General features: G+C 39.1%; 1 protein-coding gene across 2 annotated transcripts; it reads right to left on the bottom strand.

Moving 5' to 3' along the window:
* Positions 1–2,676: 2,676 nt before the first annotated feature.
* Positions 2,677–15,968, bottom strand: LOC126375771 (tryptophan 2,3-dioxygenase). Of its 2 annotated transcripts, none has more exons than XM_050022858.1 (10): positions 15,826–15,968; positions 13,046–13,215; positions 11,907–12,040; positions 8,630–8,752; positions 8,173–8,264; positions 7,234–7,378; positions 6,480–6,601; positions 5,188–5,315; positions 4,164–4,257; positions 2,677–3,533 (listed from the first exon to the last, which is right to left on the bottom strand). In XM_050022858.1, the coding sequence occupies exons 1-10, from the start codon at positions 15,840–15,842 to the stop codon at positions 3,329–3,331; spliced, it is 1,230 nt and encodes a 409-aa protein (XP_049878815.1). In that variant the 5' UTR covers positions 15,843–15,968; the 3' UTR covers positions 2,677–3,328. The 2 variants fall into 2 exon arrangements, with proteins under 2 accessions (XP_049878815.1, XP_049878817.1); XM_050022860.1 differs by lacking the exon at positions 15,826–15,968 and adding an exon at positions 15,150–15,274.
* Positions 15,969–17,424: the final 1,456 nt, after the last annotated feature.

Raw genomic sequence — 17,424 nt, 5'->3', positions numbered from 1 at the left:
TTCGCGGAGCTTTGTGGGTTCTAAAGTTTGCGGACGAGTGGAGTGCAAAGTTGAAGTATGAACTATTAGCTCTTACTTACTTATATGCCGCGCGTTTCGCACTCATTTGGCCTTTTCAACGTCTTTCTTTTATTTCATGGTTAACGTTAGAGCTTATTTAATAGTCATAGTTAAGTAGGTAGGTACCTACGTAACGCCCATAAATTCAATTGGGATTGGAAGAGCCACGATTCATTCGACGGAAACTTGCACTTGTTAGTAAGTAAGTAACATCATCTACTTACTACATTATGTCATACCTGTTTGTTCTTCACGTGACTTATTGTAGATTTGCCGCAAATGTGGAAGTCATATCTCCTAAATCGATATCTTGCGAAAGTAGTTAGCAAAAAATCGCTTTTTACGTTAAAATCGTTTTTGCCCGCAATAGCTTAAGGTTTTCCGTTGCAAAACTGTGTGCAATTGTGTTGTGTGATTATGTTGATGCAGTGTGGATTTTAAACTCTGCTGCTAGGGTTACTATTGAGCCGCCAAAGTCCTCCCTGACATAGATCAAGCAACGACTATATACACTTACTTAAGTAAATAATTTATTTATTTATTTATTTATTTATTTAATGTTCGGAGAAACAACAGCTATAATTAATTTAGTAGCAACTTATGGTAAAAACAGAAAGCCAATTATAGTTCCTCGCAGATAGCAAATTGAAAAAAAAAAACAAACATAAAGGTTTGCACTAATGCACATTACACTAGGCATAATAACAAAGTCAGCAGTTAACCATTACTGTCTCAAAAACACAAAATGTACAAAAAGGCTACACTCACAATGCACGCGTCATTCAACCTAGATACACTACTATTTATTCTATGCTACAGGTTAAAGAATTGCTTGCTAATCTCACGTCTCGCTGCCTCACAACCAGTGTTGAACAAATCTAATTCAGTTGTAGCGCATAGGTTATTAAAACTATTTGCGGCTCGCCAAATATAAGTATTCTGTCGATAGTTAGTAGTAGCGCGCGGAAGAAAAATCAAATTATTGTGACGCAGACTTCTATAAGGGGGCTTAATATATATTTTTGATAGCAGGCTTGGACAATCAACAACACCAGTAGTTATTTTTAACAAGTAAATCAAGTCTGCTATTTCCCGTCGTTTCTCGAGAGGGAGCAAATGAAATCTCCTGCACATATCCAAATACATACTAGATGAATATCGCTGTTTAAACCGGTAGCAAACATAACGCACAAACTTCTTTTGTATGTTCTCAATTTGATGGATGTATTTTTGGTACATAGGATTCCAGATCTGCGACGCATACTCCAAGTTACTGCGCACAAAGGTACAGTACAGTATCTTAAACGTTTTAATTTTGACGAAGTCCTTTGATGAACGCATCACAAACCCAAGTGCTTTATACGCCTTAGCAGTAATTTTCTCAATGTGGGCGTCAAACATCAGCTTACTGTCGTGAAACACTCCAAGATCTCGTACTAGCTTGTTTCTCTCAAGAATTTCACCCTTAAGAGTGTAGTGGAAATTAATTGGGATATGTTTGCGAGTATATGTTACTATACTACACTTAACAGGATTCAAGTCGAGCAGATGATTTGAACAGTAATCCTCCAAACGAGAAAGATCCGACTGGAGCGCCTCAGCGTCAGCAATCGATGAGATGCGGGCGAATATTTTCATGTCATCAGCAAAACAGAGTAGCTGCGAGGAGTGGAAGCAGTGGTCGATGTCATTCACAAAGATAATAAACAGCAATGGCCCCAGAAGGGAGCCTTGAGGCACGCCGCTGGGTATAACAATCCAGCTAGAAATGTAATTGTTAACGACTACAGCCTGTGACCGATTATCAATGTAGGAAGAGAACCACCGTAGAAGGTTTCCTCTTATGCCGACCTTAGACAACTTGGCTAGAAGTAAATCATACTGGATCCGATCAAAGGCTTTGCTATAATCAGTGTAAATGACATCGACCTGATCTCCATTATCCATTGCCTCAGTTACCGCATCATTTAACAGAATAAGGTTAGATACTGAGGACCGCCCCTTTAAGAAACCGTGCTGAGATTCACTAAACGAGTGCTTCAGCACCGGGTACAACTGTTCATATACCAGCTTCTCCATCACCTTCGAGACAATACACAATTTAGATATCGGTCGGTAATTGGCTATGTCAGTTTTAAGGCCCTTTTTATGGACGGGAGTAACAAAAGCCTGTTTCCAGAGAGTTGGTACTATGCCGGAATCGAACGATTTCCTAAATAGCAAGGCTAGAGGAACAGATATAGTTTTAGCGCAATTAATCAAGAAACGGGCAGGCAGGTAGTCAGGCCCTGCAGATTTACTGGCATCGAGATTAGACAGCAGCTTAGTAACCATATCAACATCAACTTCGATAGAAGAAATGTCAGAAGTAGATGAGCTGGCAGTGGACACTGTGTCCTCAAAGCTTAAGCGATATGTTATTGGATTGGTTGTGGAATCCAAAAAACTAGAGTAGATAATAGCCAAAACCCACTGCTGATGGTGTCCTCTGAACCACGGATCATCAGGACAATCCATTATTTCACTATTATTACCTATAGCGACCTACTTCATAATATATAATTGGAATAAACTTCGTAAAACATTTGTCCAAATATAACTCCAATAAAACAAAGATTAGTTTCAAGAATTTTATTCATATTACTAAGTAAGTATAGTATCATTAATAATCAACAAATAAAACTATTTTTAGTAAGGAAATAAATGTAATTATGTGGGTAGGTACATGCTGCTCATCCAACCGAGGGCCTTATTACATTACGCGATTTATCAGACACAATGCGTCGGGATTGGTTAGTGTAATAATACGTCGGGTCGACGGCGCCGCGACTCCGCCATATTTTGCCTTAACTCTGCTCTTTGTTCGATTGTGGACGAAAGCCCCTACACGCATAATGCATCACAAGTTTTGGATATTATTCTTTTTATTTTACACTAACACTGGAAATAAGTAATTTAATGGTTACTTGGAATAAAGACTTCATTATTATTATTTACATAGGCACTTACACCAGTGCCCTATCACAACTTACAAGCCCTGTAATACAAGAAATTTGCATTATTACAAGAATGTTTTTTATCAAAACTACACTTGTAAAATGTGACAAGTGTCAATATTTATTTCACAAGTATTATTTTACATTCCCTCTACTTTTTGACAGGTATTAAACGATTTCAGTACGTACTTGTGAGTAACTTGTAGCTTATGAGCGTGTAGACTTGTAAGTTTTGTTAAACACGGCATTGAACTTTACTAATAATGTCGATCCTATAAAGAAGCTTCAAGTTCGGAATTCTTTGCTTGTCCGTTTTCGTTGTGGCTGTTTTGGGCGTCGCCATGTGGTACGTTTTGCACCTCGCCCCAGGTGAGGTTGAGACTTCTCTTCATACAGTCGTCCAACGGTGGGATCAATGAGCGAGGTAGCAAGAATGTGGACAGGTTGAACAAGTCCAAAAATACTTTGTAGCGGTCGCTGGAATTGTAAAGGGTTATGATGAGCTGTTGAAGAACCATTTTCGTCTATTAAGCTTTTTTATCGTATTCAATATCAGAAAAACAAATCAAGTGTCTTAATAAATAAATTGTGGTAAAGTTTTTTATTAAGACGGGTTTGCTCTTGACTTCGTTCTTCTACGAGGAGAAGAGGTCGACGGTGGAACGAGCTTACCCAGAAGATGCCTATTCACCCGTGATTTAAAGGACCCCCGGTTATAAGATACTGGTTGCCTGGAAGAAATTGCTGCTTGGCAATAATGCCGCCAGATTGTACTATATCTTTCGTCCGTGTGTGTAATACTTGTTTTGTATGTTGTATGCAATGAAGTAAGTAGGTATATTTGTATTTCTAAGTAACACCCTAAACAAAACACCCGTACAGGTTATGCGTAGAGCGAATGAATGCCCTTTAAATAGTTCTAGTGTAAGTAACTTTTCTCCAGAATTTCATGAAGTCGGTAAAGTCCTTCACTCAATTACTAACATCACGCGGGCTATGTCGAGCGCCAAAAACAAAGTTCTTGAAAAAATCTCAATTTCAGTAAAACTTTTAGCTGGTAAAGGGTTTTATCCAGTTACTAGACACCTAGCAAATTGTCATAGCTACCTGAGTGTGGAGCGCAAGTACTGGTAGCCCGAAGAACCGCCGGTGCCAAGGTGCTGTGAGCCAATCATGCGCTGAACCATTATCACGTGGTTATCTGGAAGGTAGATAGATATAGATAAATCTTTTAAGGGGCAACGTATACGTTTTTATAATAAGATTCCCATTGGCATTCAGACCTTTGAACAGTTAATTGCTGCTTAGCAATAAGGCCGCCAGATTGTAGTGTATCTTTCGTGTATGTTTTGTGTAAAACTTGTTTTGTATGTTGTGTGCAATAAAGTACATTTGTATTTGTAACAGTTTTATGACAGTAATTAAACAGAAACTATGTAAAAAAGATTATTATACGGTAAGTGATTATTTAGAAGATATATTATGAATGCTGGGTTTAACTGTCCGGGAACTGGTATTAGGCTGAAAAAATATTAAATTGCAAGTATAACAATATTTTATGTTATTTTTAAAAAAGAACGTCTAGGGCCCTGTGCCGAGGTTTTTCTTGCAGGATCTTTCCCCCGGCTACTTAATACAGGTTGTGTGAAGCTGCAGTAGTTTAGTTGTAGTTTTAGGCGCATGTGGCTGAATAAAGATATTTTTGAATTTAGAAATTTAGATTTTAGATTTAGATTTAGAATTTTAGAAAGATAAAGGAAAAACACTTTTATTATTGACAGATCATCTCAGGTCTTTACATGCGTTCTTGTGGCAATGTTTTATGGGTGTAGAGTTTCATTTTATTTAGCACACTATATTACGCCGTTCTATTACAATATGGCAGCTCATCATCGGTAAAAGGCGAGTCTTTATGATCACACGTGATTATAAAGATGCACTCACAACGCCATTTGGTGATTACATGATCCTAGAATGTAGGCACTCACAGCGTCACTTGGTATCGACGTGAAGATAAAGAAGTTCTCTCAGCGGCACTTGGTAATGACGTGATCATAAGGAAGTTCTCACAGCGCGAGGTCATAACGCCCATAGCGCCTTTGTGAAGGCGAAGTGCTAAAGATGTACTCACAGCGCCACTTGGTGATGAGGCTGTCCATGTCCATGAGGAGTGTCAGCAGCTGGTGCGGCTGCGAGAACCGCGGCTCGTCGCGGTAGAACGTGATCATTATGGCGCCTTGCAGGGCTTTGTGGGACAATCTGGCCAACATAGACATAGTATGTTAATAGAATTAAGTATGTCCTTTCAATGCGTCTCATCGGGGCTGGTAGTTATTTTGCCAAAAGGTAAGTTTGGAAATCCAGAGATGCAATGTTGCCAGCTTGTTGGGTACCTTGCTTCGATGCGCCGCATCGGAGGAAGTGTTTTATTTATAAGTCATGTGTTTGCATTGTGACCAAGCTCCTGTTGTAACAGGTGGGTACCTGTTACTCTACTGAAAAGTGTCTGATAGCCTCTCTAGAATGTTCAGTAAATCATCTGACCTTTTTATGTTTTGACCAAAAACCTATTGGTGTCAACGAAAAATATTACTGTTACCCACCATCAAAACACTCTTACGGATTTTTAGGATATTCAGTGGCGTAACAATAAATTGGCAAAGTGGATAACATGCCATAAGGCCTTGTTATTAAGGAGGGTCTCATTGGATGTATTTGCTATTGGCTTGAGATAGACCTGGTAACATAAGCAATCATCAACAATCTATCTACTACTATCTACTTTAGAACTCAGTCACATTAACATATTAGACATTCAGTGAGACTTACAGTTCAATTTGTCACAAAATTTAATGTGATATGGTTCCAAACTGTGTGTGTGGTATGTTAATGTTCGTGATCGTATATATGGGCGGCGTACCTTTTTGTTCACTATATTACTATAAGTAATTAGTAGGAAAACTGTATCGTGTTATTTTTTTATGTTAAATCAATTTATGATTACAGCCGAGTTGAGTGTTTACAACTTCCGGTTTTAGTTTAGGTATTTATAATTCTGTATTTGAATTACGCAAAATAAGTTATTTAATTGTATTTATATTTATATGCAATATTTTTACTAATAATTTAATTGTAATATTGATTTATTAGAAGTTAAATCAATTGTAAGTCACGACGCTTGAATGGCGTGGTCAGGGTAGTAGTGGGGGGTTGTTTGTCACGTACTATTTAAGTCCGCGCGCCATTCGAGCGGACACATTTGTATTTGAACTGTGTTGTAAGCCGTTACTCTGCCCGAATTTCAATAAAAAAAGTGAACTATACATTCAAAAGGATTTCCTTATATCCCCCATGGAACCTCACTATGTGTACTGTGGCCGCCGACATATACCAAAGAGCATTTTAGAAGGTTCTAGTAGTTACCTCCTCTCCCCCCTGGAGCGCAGAGCGTCGTGCACGGCAGGGTCGAAGATGGACCGGTAGATCTCGCGACGGTTCTCAGCGTCCTGCAGCCGGTGACGACGAACGTTCTCACAAGGCTCCGACTGGAACATGTCATCGAATTGATGATATCTTCTTTTTTTACACGTGAGCATCCGTGGTCTAGTGGTTAGTGTTAGGTTCACGATCTAGAGGTTCGGGTTCGATTCCCGATGGTAACACATTGTGCTGTTCTTTGTTTGGTAAGGGCATTGCATGCTATGTTGATGGGACCACGGGTAAAAGTGGACTTTAATCACCTGAATATCTGTAAAAAAAGTAAGATGATACCGTGCTTCAGAGGGTACGGGCTAGTAGCCGTAAAAATACCACCAACCCGCAGTGGTGCAGCGTGGCGCTCCATACCTCCTTCGGTTGATTGAGAGGAGGCGGCCGTTGCCAATAGGGTGTATAAGGCCGTTTATGTTAAGTATTATAAGTTTGCCTCAGATGGGATTAACTCCTTGGTAAGACAAATAAAGAGCGCTGAGAGAACTCTCATCCGGTATAAGATTTGAGACGATAAGCCTGAGGGTGCCCAGTTGAATCTCTGCTCAGGGACGTTATCTGGGCGGCCAGAGAGGAAAACGTGAACCACGCTGGTGGATACTATGTTACACGCAACATAGTCATGATGCTATGTTACGTGTTATGTTATGTTCTTTGTAAGTAGTGACATATCATCGTTATAGCTTACCTGTGCATTCTCAATATCCTCCCGTATCAACTTGTTGACAGCGGCTTGGAACTTGCCCCAGAAGTTGAATCCGTGCTCCGTGAGCCCCGGAGTTCGTTCCAACCACCGCTCTATCAGCGCTAGCAGGGCTGGCTCTTCTTCAGACCTGGCGGTTAATTCAAACGTATGGCGATGTGTGAGAGCGTACACTCAATAATGCTATGCGCGTGTTTGGTCACCAAACGACCCAAGCGACGCGCTGTACGTATAGTGCTGGTATTCTTTATATGGTGCCGAATCACCATATATTTTTTAGTTATCTCAAAACTTCTACATTTGCTAAACTTCCAAGGATCAATGTGCCCATTGTACATAATATATTTTTTGACATTCATACGTTTTTCAGCAGAAGACAAGAGGGAAACCACTGTCCTATTTTTCTCTAAAAAAGTAGCACGGAGAATACTACTCTGGCAAGAGCGTGGCTCTTAAATTAATGATGACGACGATACATTCAACAATTTGATAGTTAATTTTGTAAATTGTGTAGTCATATAGACAGGAGTCGTAAGGAACAGCTAGTAAACAAATAAACAAGCCCCTAGCGTTTTCTCGGCTTCACAGGGCCCGCTTACCTAACCTGAAGATATGACAGGTCCAGTTTTTTACAGAAGCAACTGCTTGTCTGACCTTCCAACACGTAGGGAAAACAAGCACAATTATAGGTTAGGTCACATACTTCTGAAGATCAGATTACCTCGCGATATTTTCCTTCACCGCTGACCATATGATAATCAATGATAATCACAGATCCAAAAATGAATTCGAAAATAAATTCGAAAATCATCGGTTTAGGCCCGTGCTGGAATTGAACCAGCGATCTAAGAATGTGATTCAAGCGGTCTTTCAACTAGGTTACCACGGTTCTAATTAATATAGTGAAATAAGAAGTTTGTTTACTTGAGTAGTGCTTCCATAGCAGCAGGGTCGTCTCCGAACACAGTCTGGTAGTTCTGATTGTACTTCACCCGCAGCGCCTGCTTTAGACCCAGCTGCAAACATATTGTAACGCTAAGAATTTTGCTGTCAGATAGATCATGCCCATTTCCCGTTGAGGTAGGCGGAGACTAAGGAATTCCACTTACTACGATCCTGAAACACTCTCAACAAAGAGTACTGTTAGCCAGTTTAAAGTACTCTTGACCTGGCGTTTCTTTAATACATCCTGGATCTGGTCGCGGTGTGTACGTTTAGGGCTTCCTCGTCCAATTCTACTATTTACCCCCCCATTATAAATATTTATCTTTCGTAAGTCATTCTTTTACATGTCCGAACCATCTAAGCGTCCATACTGATATCAGAACAGATAAGGTTGAATTTTGTTTTATTAATTTGAGTGTTGAACTTAGATCCTCACCTTATTCTCGAGCAGCCTGAACTGCAGGCTCTGGAAGCCGGACGCGGGGCGCAGGTAGTTCCTGAAGTCCATGAAGTCCAGCGGAGTCATCGTCTCCAGGATCATCACTTGGTCTACCAATAGCTGGGAAGATGAAGTTTGTATTATTTGGACATGAGTTCTGCAAAATTCCTGTGTTATGAGCTATATCTAGAACTATCCATTGACCTGTATCCACCACAGTGGCGTCACTAGAGTCGCGTCACCAACAAAATGTATGTTGCGGCGGTTGTCTTGTTGGTTGCGCAACCATCAAGACAATACCCGATGAGATAAGTATAGTATACAACTGCATACATACTTCAAAAAAAAACAAAAGAATATAGCTGACGATATACGTAGCGTTTTAAAATAAATTATGCACGGTAAAACGGTAATTTAGTTATTTATTCTCTAAAATCGAGAAAATGTTTATAGTCTCCTTAGGATGTCACATTATGTAGTATTTAGGTACTTAAATTGAAGCATTTACTTGCGATAGATTCATACAAATTAACAAACAATATTTTAATACATGTTTGTCGCATGCACCCTGAGCGGTGGGCGCGGAACGGATCATCGGGTGCCTCATGACATGACAGGCATAGGCGTCGAGGTAGACCTAGAAAGAAATGGCTCGACGACTTGGACGCTTGCCGGAGGGACTGGCCGGAATACGCACAGAACCGCGAAAAATGGAAAGAAGGCCTTTGCCCAGCAGTGGGATCTTGTAGGCTAGATTACATTAGATTAGATTTGAATTCAAGTCTCTAACGTCTCCTGCCAACAGAAAACGAAAAGCGGAACAAAGTGGGCCGTGCGCGGGAGTTTCTCTCTCTCTTCGGTGGAGTAATCGCCAATCCTCTCTTCTTCCCGCCAAAACCTTCACCTCCTGATACGACACGACCTGCACTTTCTCTTTTATTTGTTTCATAAATGTTCTCCTAGGTCTACCCCTTCCTCTCTTCCCTTCAATTTTTCTTCTATAATATTTGTTATAAATGAATCGTGTCGTATCAGGCGGCCAATCATATTTCCTCTCCGGTTCTCTATAGTCTTCAATATGGTTCTCTTTTCTTCAACTCTTTTCAGCACTTTTTCATTTGCCACCATTTCAGTCCAGCTTACACCCTCCATCCTTCGCCAACACCACATCTCAAACGCTTCCAACCTCTCTCTGTCTCTCTGTGTCATAGTCCACGTTTCACTTCCATAGAGTGCGCGGGAGTTTGCGATTTCATTTATACTCATCCCACGCCCGTCCCCCTTGTCCCGCTTTCCAGCCGCTGTGTGAATAGATAGTCTGTAAGCAGATTCTGAACAGTTCTAGTACTATCCGTGTTATCATGAAATACTTACGACCAATTGAACTCATAGTTGTTATGCTAACATTAAGTGATGTAATGAATATAAATTGAATCATGCATACGCAGCACACATATATGAACAGAAATATAATTTCACGGCGACGGTAATTAGAAAGTGAAACCGATAGGAAATTGACATGGAATTTGATAGGGTTTGATTAAAGTTGTAAAACCCGGCTTATGTAAAGTGAATAAGTATAGTAATGGTAGTAGATGTTGACACCAGTCAGCTCCAATATCTCAGAATAAGTACGACTCCATAATAATATATTATGTCATGCCACTATGGTGTATGTAATAATGTTTGTATGAATTTAGAAGGAGCGTAGACATACATAAACTTACGCATATTTCCCACCGAGATAAACAGAGACTATGGAATTATTCCATTTGCTTCGATCCTGACATACATCTCTTGCTTCCTCCACATTCATGAATCGTTTCATACACGCACGCCGGTTCAGAGTAGAAGTTACTTAACCTTTTCTAAGAACATCTTCAATTTGATAAAAAGCGTAGAGGTTCAAATAATTAAAACACATGTAGGATACACTTTTATTGAGAAGAAAGAGATGTTATTTTGTCATATTAAACAAAAACTAGAGGTCAAACTTCTTCCGGAGGTCTGACGGATCTCCGAGGACGATAGCGTAGCCCGAATTGAAAAATGTGTGTTCAGCCTAAAGCGTTGACAGCCTCAATCTTCCCGCAAAAACAACCGATATTTTCTTTAAGCATTCAAATTACAAAAATTCAAATAACACGACCATAAACTAATCAACGGCCAGTATCACACATTACACTACATGTTTAAGTAGTATCATGATTGGTCGCTCTTTAACGGTGTGGTATTTATTATAGTAAGTATATTCAAGCAGTATGGCTATCGTCGACAGATGCTCTATCACATCAAATTTGGTTTCTATGCTCGTCTCTCGACATAGTCCTGGAACTGGAACGTTTTAAGATGTATTCGCTTTAACGCAACACCTGTTTAGGCCTGTGCTGGATTCGAACCTGCGACCTCAAAAGTGAGAGGCAAGCGTTCTAATAACTGGACTACCACGGCTGTTCATAAAACAAATCAACAAATCAGGATGAACATAAAAAATATCTTTCTATACCTAAATATCGAGTTTGCGTCACCAGATGTAACCAGTAATCGAAAATACTCGACACACCAGGTTAAATGTCATGGTTCGCCCATATCAGAACATAAACTACGTAATTTGATAACGGCTTCGTCAACATTTTACCCTATGTGATTTGAGTGGATGACTTATAGAAATCTACCTAAGGTCCAATGGTTATGGGGCATGAAACAGTTCAGGGCTCCAGGCTTCCATTCACGGAAACGTCATTAAATGCGATAAAAATTATGACGTATACTTAATTTAAAGGAGTCAAATTGGATAAGGCATATATCCAAACTGTAAATAAAGTTAAGTACTTAGTGAGTTCTATAATATTCCAAAGAACGTCATCAATAAACATGGTCAAACGTCAAACTCATTGTTAGCAACGAAAAAAATTACATTTTTGATAATTTTACGTCTCACTGCTGGGCACATGCTTGTGGTTTATGGATTAACGTAATTTATCTTCGACTCAGTTGTCTACCGACTAGTAGGTACGCGCAGAGCAGACTGAAAGCAGCTACATACTTATCTACTTTCGCCTTAAAATGCTCAGCGCCGTGCCACGAAATATGAATAATAAAAGCATTGACGAATAGCCGTACAACGCATATCTACCGTAGGTAGCATTCGCTGCGTCCATTGGCCGAAGACCTCGATATAATTCAAAGTGCGCGGCAGGCTTGCCGTGCAGAACCTGCTGTAACATACCGCAGTCTTGATGACTAGTGGGCCACAAGCCTTATAGCTACTGACCTTCAAAATGAGTACGATCCTGTTGAGACGCTTGAGGATCTCCATGGTGTGACTCTCATCCAGGCCTTCCACGTCCAGCAGCGCCCGCACCGAGTCCACTTCGAAGATTATCTGCTTGAACCACAGCTCGTATGCTGGAACAGAGATGATCAATAGTTTAAGTTTTTTTACAGTGTAACTGAAAATTAGATATCGACCCCTCACGTGTAATGTTATTTTTCGATAAACACATTGGAATTTATATTCATACACACACTATGGCAGGAAAGGAACAATCTAAAAAGCCTCCCATCGGATTTTCCCATTTTACCTAGTACCCCACATTATGGGACGTATGAGTTTCAAATTTATTGCCTCATAGGTAGTTCATACACAGTGAACGTGTTAAGTAATTATTTTGCACTAGATGTCACGCGAATCCGTGTCGGTAAACCTGGGCCAACCCTAAAAATAGAGTGCTGGTTTCCTTTGCAGATGTCGATCAAAAGTATAAACTTTCAATTGAACTTCTAGTCGTATGCTCCCATATTTTACGACAGTCTGACAATTGTACTGATAGCGATAAAGGTATAAAAAAGCCTCACTAACTTCCGTAAACGGACACTTTGTTATCGTTTGAAGAATGACATTTGAATGGAAGTTGTAAATGTTTTTTTTTGACGTCACTTGTTGTACATTTGTCGCAAATGGCATTAACTACTTTGCCGGACAAATGGGGAGGGTGCCCAGTTGGGCGCGAACCTCGGCTCAGGGCGTCGTCTGAGAGGATAATATTTGTATGAATTAATCGACCCTAATGGGTCGATATCGATAAGCGCTAAATGGGGAAATAATCGACCACGCCAGCTGGGTCGTTGTTTTAATTTTATCTTTGTGTGAGAGTATCTAAAACTTAATAGTTTACAGCAGAATAAAAGAAACAGAAAAGAAAGTCTTTTTACGTCAAGCCTAAGTCAAGGGAGTCCTTAATCCCGCTTTCTTGGTTTTTTTTGCACCAAGTGTGAGGCGGGCAATATACTGTTTCTTTCGTTCTGATTTAAACTATAATTTTCACACAGTAAATAAAACAGGGAGCGGTGAAGGGAAACATCTTGGGAAACCACTGCCTCATGAGTCATGTCATGAGCTTAAAGCCTTACCTTGATGCGTGACGATGAAGAGGTGCTCGTCATGCACAGGCTTGTCAGACTCGGCGCTGAGCATCCTCTGAGCACAGAGCAGCTTGTCCAGCATCAGGTACTCCCCATACAGCATCCCAGCCTCATTACCCAGCTGCTCGCCTTCTTGGCCTATTTCGTCTATTGCTGATCTGAAGAGAGAAGAAACATTTCAATATTATATTTCGCTTACAAGTAAGCGATGTATCATTGCTAACGGCCTCCGGTGTCCAGTGGTTCAGCGTTGGGCTCACGATGCGGAGGTCGCGGGTTCGAATCCCGGTGGGGACATATCACTAAAATCACTTTGTGATCCCTAGATTGATTACGACACTGCAGGCTGATCACCCGATTGTCCGAAAGTAAGATGATCCGTGTTTCGGATTAGTGAGTAGTGGTTATATGAGCCATGTCAGGTTAGGGGCCTTTGGCGGCTCAATATATCGCAATAGTAACCTTGACACCCGGGTTGATGAGGTCGGTTATTAAACTCTCAACCCACAAGCGAGTAGAAGTATAGTATTTTAAAATTCCTCGTAACTATAGCTATTAAGTAGGTATTTTTGTTTTGCTCTTGCTATAAGTAACAATTTTTTGATCTAAGTATTTTTTACTATAAGTACTTAATAAAATGATGCTCACTGCTAGCTTTTTATGTTTAGGGTTCCGCAGATTCGGTATGTCTGTCTTTATGTAAGTATGTCACAGTTTCTATTCTCGCTCTGTACCTACTAGATATACGTAATAATTATATTTTAAAAAACCATAAGAACACATGCGATATAAGTAACGGAAACACGTTAATATTTCCTTGTTTACTATTTTGATTAGGCATATTTTATTTAATTAAGTGTAGGTATAGCGTAAATCAGTAACTATTATCCGTTTCCAAGAATATTGTTTATGGTCATGGAAAATTTAATTCATTGCATTATTTCCTTGTTTTAAGTACTTACTTACAAAGTAAAAAACACTGTAAAACCTGAACACATATATCTTTGAATATCTATAAAAAATATATATGTCTACGGGTCATATATCTTTTAATTCTTTATTTGGTACCGAAGGTGATATCTCAAACAAATAAGGAGGGACGTCTTGATTAAAATAATTTCGGATGGTCCCTCACCGGAAATAGAACCCTGGCTCTTTAAATCGCTAGCTAAACATTTTAACCACTGCACTAAGGATTATTTTGCAAATACAGATCTCTCTTTTGGTCTTATGAATTAATCATGTAATATGGTTCGACAGTTCAATTTGAACTCGTTTTGATCAAAGACCTGAAAATCCAGTTCTCCAATGGGAAAAAATAAACTTAAGCAGTATAGTAAGTGCGTTTATGTGTTCCGGATAGTTACGAATAAATACCGCGTAAGTACTTAAACTTAAAACAATTCAAATTCAAAAATATTGTTTTCAATGTAATAAATACTCCTAATGGTAAGGTACGTAAGTATATAATATTTATTTAATAAATCTGACACCAGGATTGATGAGGTTGATAATCCACCTCACAACCCACACGATAGAATTGAATGAATATCTAGGTGAATACCTATTTGTTTTAAATAGGCATTTAGAAATTAAATTGAAAATAAACTATTATTTAAATTCAGCTGTAGACCTGTGAATAAAAATAAAATAAAATAAAAGAATAAAAAGAGGTGTCTGTGAATGACACTCATTCTTATATAAATTGCTTCTATATTCGGGAAGCGCGTGAGTTGACAGACATGTGTGTTCGATAATTTATTATTGCATCATTTTGCCTCCCGGCCGGTATTTTACGGTACCATTTAATTTTGGACAATTTGGATAATAATAATTTACGCTTACATTTAAGAGTACATTCACCTCTCTAGACGCCATTATAGATCACCTGGTGAAATTGCGTCGCCACAAGACTGCGATTGTAATTTATAAAATATGTTATTATATTTATATTTATACGTATAGGAGTACTTAGTATAAAAACCCTTGTGCTTATTTATTTACTTTAAGATAAAATTTTTAGGTTTAGGTAAACTTAAAGCTCGGAATTTCTAACAGAATGTATGGGGAGGTCGGTAGGTTTTTAACTTACTATTTAAGACGGTTATCGAGAAACAGCGTTAAAATATTAGTACGTAGGTGCCTAAACTTTATTAATAGGTAGATTATGTAAAAAAAGTTTTAAGTAAGTAAATAACTAAGTAGGCTATAAAGGCTATCATAGGTACACCACAATCGAGGGCAAAGTATCAGATGGAATCACATATTCAGAGGGTAGTCTCTTTTCGGATACCTATGCCGTGTCAAAACTTACAAGTCTTGGCCTAAAGGTCTATGTAACCAGGCCAAAAATTCCAAAAAAACAAAAAACTTACAAGTTACACGTTCACAAGCTACAAACTTTTACAAGAAAATTTCCTGTAATACAGGGCTTCTAAGTTTTGATAAACAGGGCACTGGTCTACATTTCAGAGGGCACGATTTTCATCGTGTCTAATGATGTAGGTATGGCACGATGCAAAAACTTGGATTAAATTCTAACACTGCTTAGGTAGGTAGGTACCTACAATCTAATCATATCAGTGCCAAAATGCACGAGCAATTTTTAAATTAGAGTTAATTGCTATAAAAAATATAAAACAAACAGCGGGAAATTTCTAAACGTTTTTCTAAAAGTTTAGAAAAATAATTAGATAGGTAGGTAAGTACCGTTTTAAGGATTTATACACTGATTTTATACTAGAAATAATTTAAAATAAAGTACTCACCTCATAGGACACGCCATTTTAAAAAAAGTAAAATGTTCTCCTTTTCCTAAAGTTTTTTTAAAATAAATAGTTTTTTTATCTTAAAACACGCGCGAAGATTCGAGACACGCTTTCGCCGCGCGCGGACATTTGATACTGCCCGACTTCGAGGTTTCGATTTCGTCACCCACCCCTTGACAATGTAACTTGAAACCTATCTGTATTGATTGACGGACACTTTTTACACTGGCAGAAAATACGGAGTATTTAATGTCAGCGAAGCGAAAAACGCGGGAAACGACGTGAAAAGAGTTTTTACGCGTGAAAATCCGCAAAAGATTTGTAAGGATACTTTTCAACTGTTTTTGCATAAGATTTTTTTTGTACAATTTATCTCAGTTTTTTAATGGCTGTTTGTTTATTATTGACTTTAATCCGTGGAGTTACTCCTATACTACGTATTCAACATTTAATCTTTTTCTAATAATTAATTAATAGCTACTAGTCTAGGTGGCATAACGGACACAACTAACGGGATTCTTTATCCAAGATTTATCGCATCAGTAAAGGTATGAGAGGTTTGGAAGATGGTTTCTAATAGTGCAAATTATTTGATCTTCATCCATCTTAGGCCTTCGTATGCTGTGGCTTAAGATGTCTGTGGATTCCTTCTGTCGCTGCCCACCTCGTTCGAATATTTTAGGGTGACATACGGGAATTTATGTACCTTTTGTAAACTTTTGTCGTACTTTATATGTATTAATGGATAAATATGAACATAATACGGTATAAAAAGTTTTCATCTCGAGCTCCTCCGTGCTTCGGAAGGCACGTTAAGCCGTTGGTCCCGGCTGCATTAGCAGTCGTTAATAACCATCAATCCGCACTGGGCCCGCGTGTTGGTTTAAGGCCCGATCTCCCTATCCATCCATAGAGAAGGCCCGTGCCCCAGCAGTGGGGACGTTAATGGGCTGATGATGATGATGAAGGTATAAAAGAGTGACGCAACCCAATCGGAATCCGTGATAGCCCTGTTCGGAAAACGCGTAACTTACATGGTTGTGTCACGGGTTCGAATCTCGGGCTCTAAACAACTGTATCGAGTCTATGATTGGATCATAATTAAAATATAATTGATATTACGCGTGGTTTCCAAGATTTGCTCGCCGTCTATTACATGGGCATAGCTGGAGAGGACTGGATATGTCTTTTTCTTCTTCTATCGTCTGGGTTGTGAGGTGGATGACCAACCTCATCAACCCTGGTGTCAGGGTTATTATTGAGCCGCCAAATGCCCCTGACGTGACTCAAGTAACGACTAAGTACGTACTAACATCAGTAAGTAGTAACCATGGACCAAAGGCATAACGTCCCTTCCGAAGCACGACGCGCGACGTTGTGTTATGAGTATACTTCTGCCTACATACTTTTTTGTTATGATTACTTATGAGTGATGTAAGTCAGAACAAGAAAACATAATCATATGAATAATAATAACAAAGTAACTCATTCATGTAAATTGCTGTCGCTACAAAACACTGACTTCATACGTCTTTATTAAATATATTACGTTCAAGGTTATAATTTGCAAATACACATCAAATACAGATGCAAAAGTTC

The sequence above is a fragment of the Pectinophora gossypiella genome, chromosome 19, assembly GCF_024362695.1.
Source record: "Pectinophora gossypiella chromosome 19, ilPecGoss1.1, whole genome shotgun sequence".
NCBI lineage: Eukaryota > Metazoa > Arthropoda > Insecta > Lepidoptera > Gelechiidae > Pectinophora > Pectinophora gossypiella.
The sequence above is the reverse complement of the archived record's forward strand: the minus strand, read 5'-3'. Positions and strand labels throughout refer to the sequence as shown.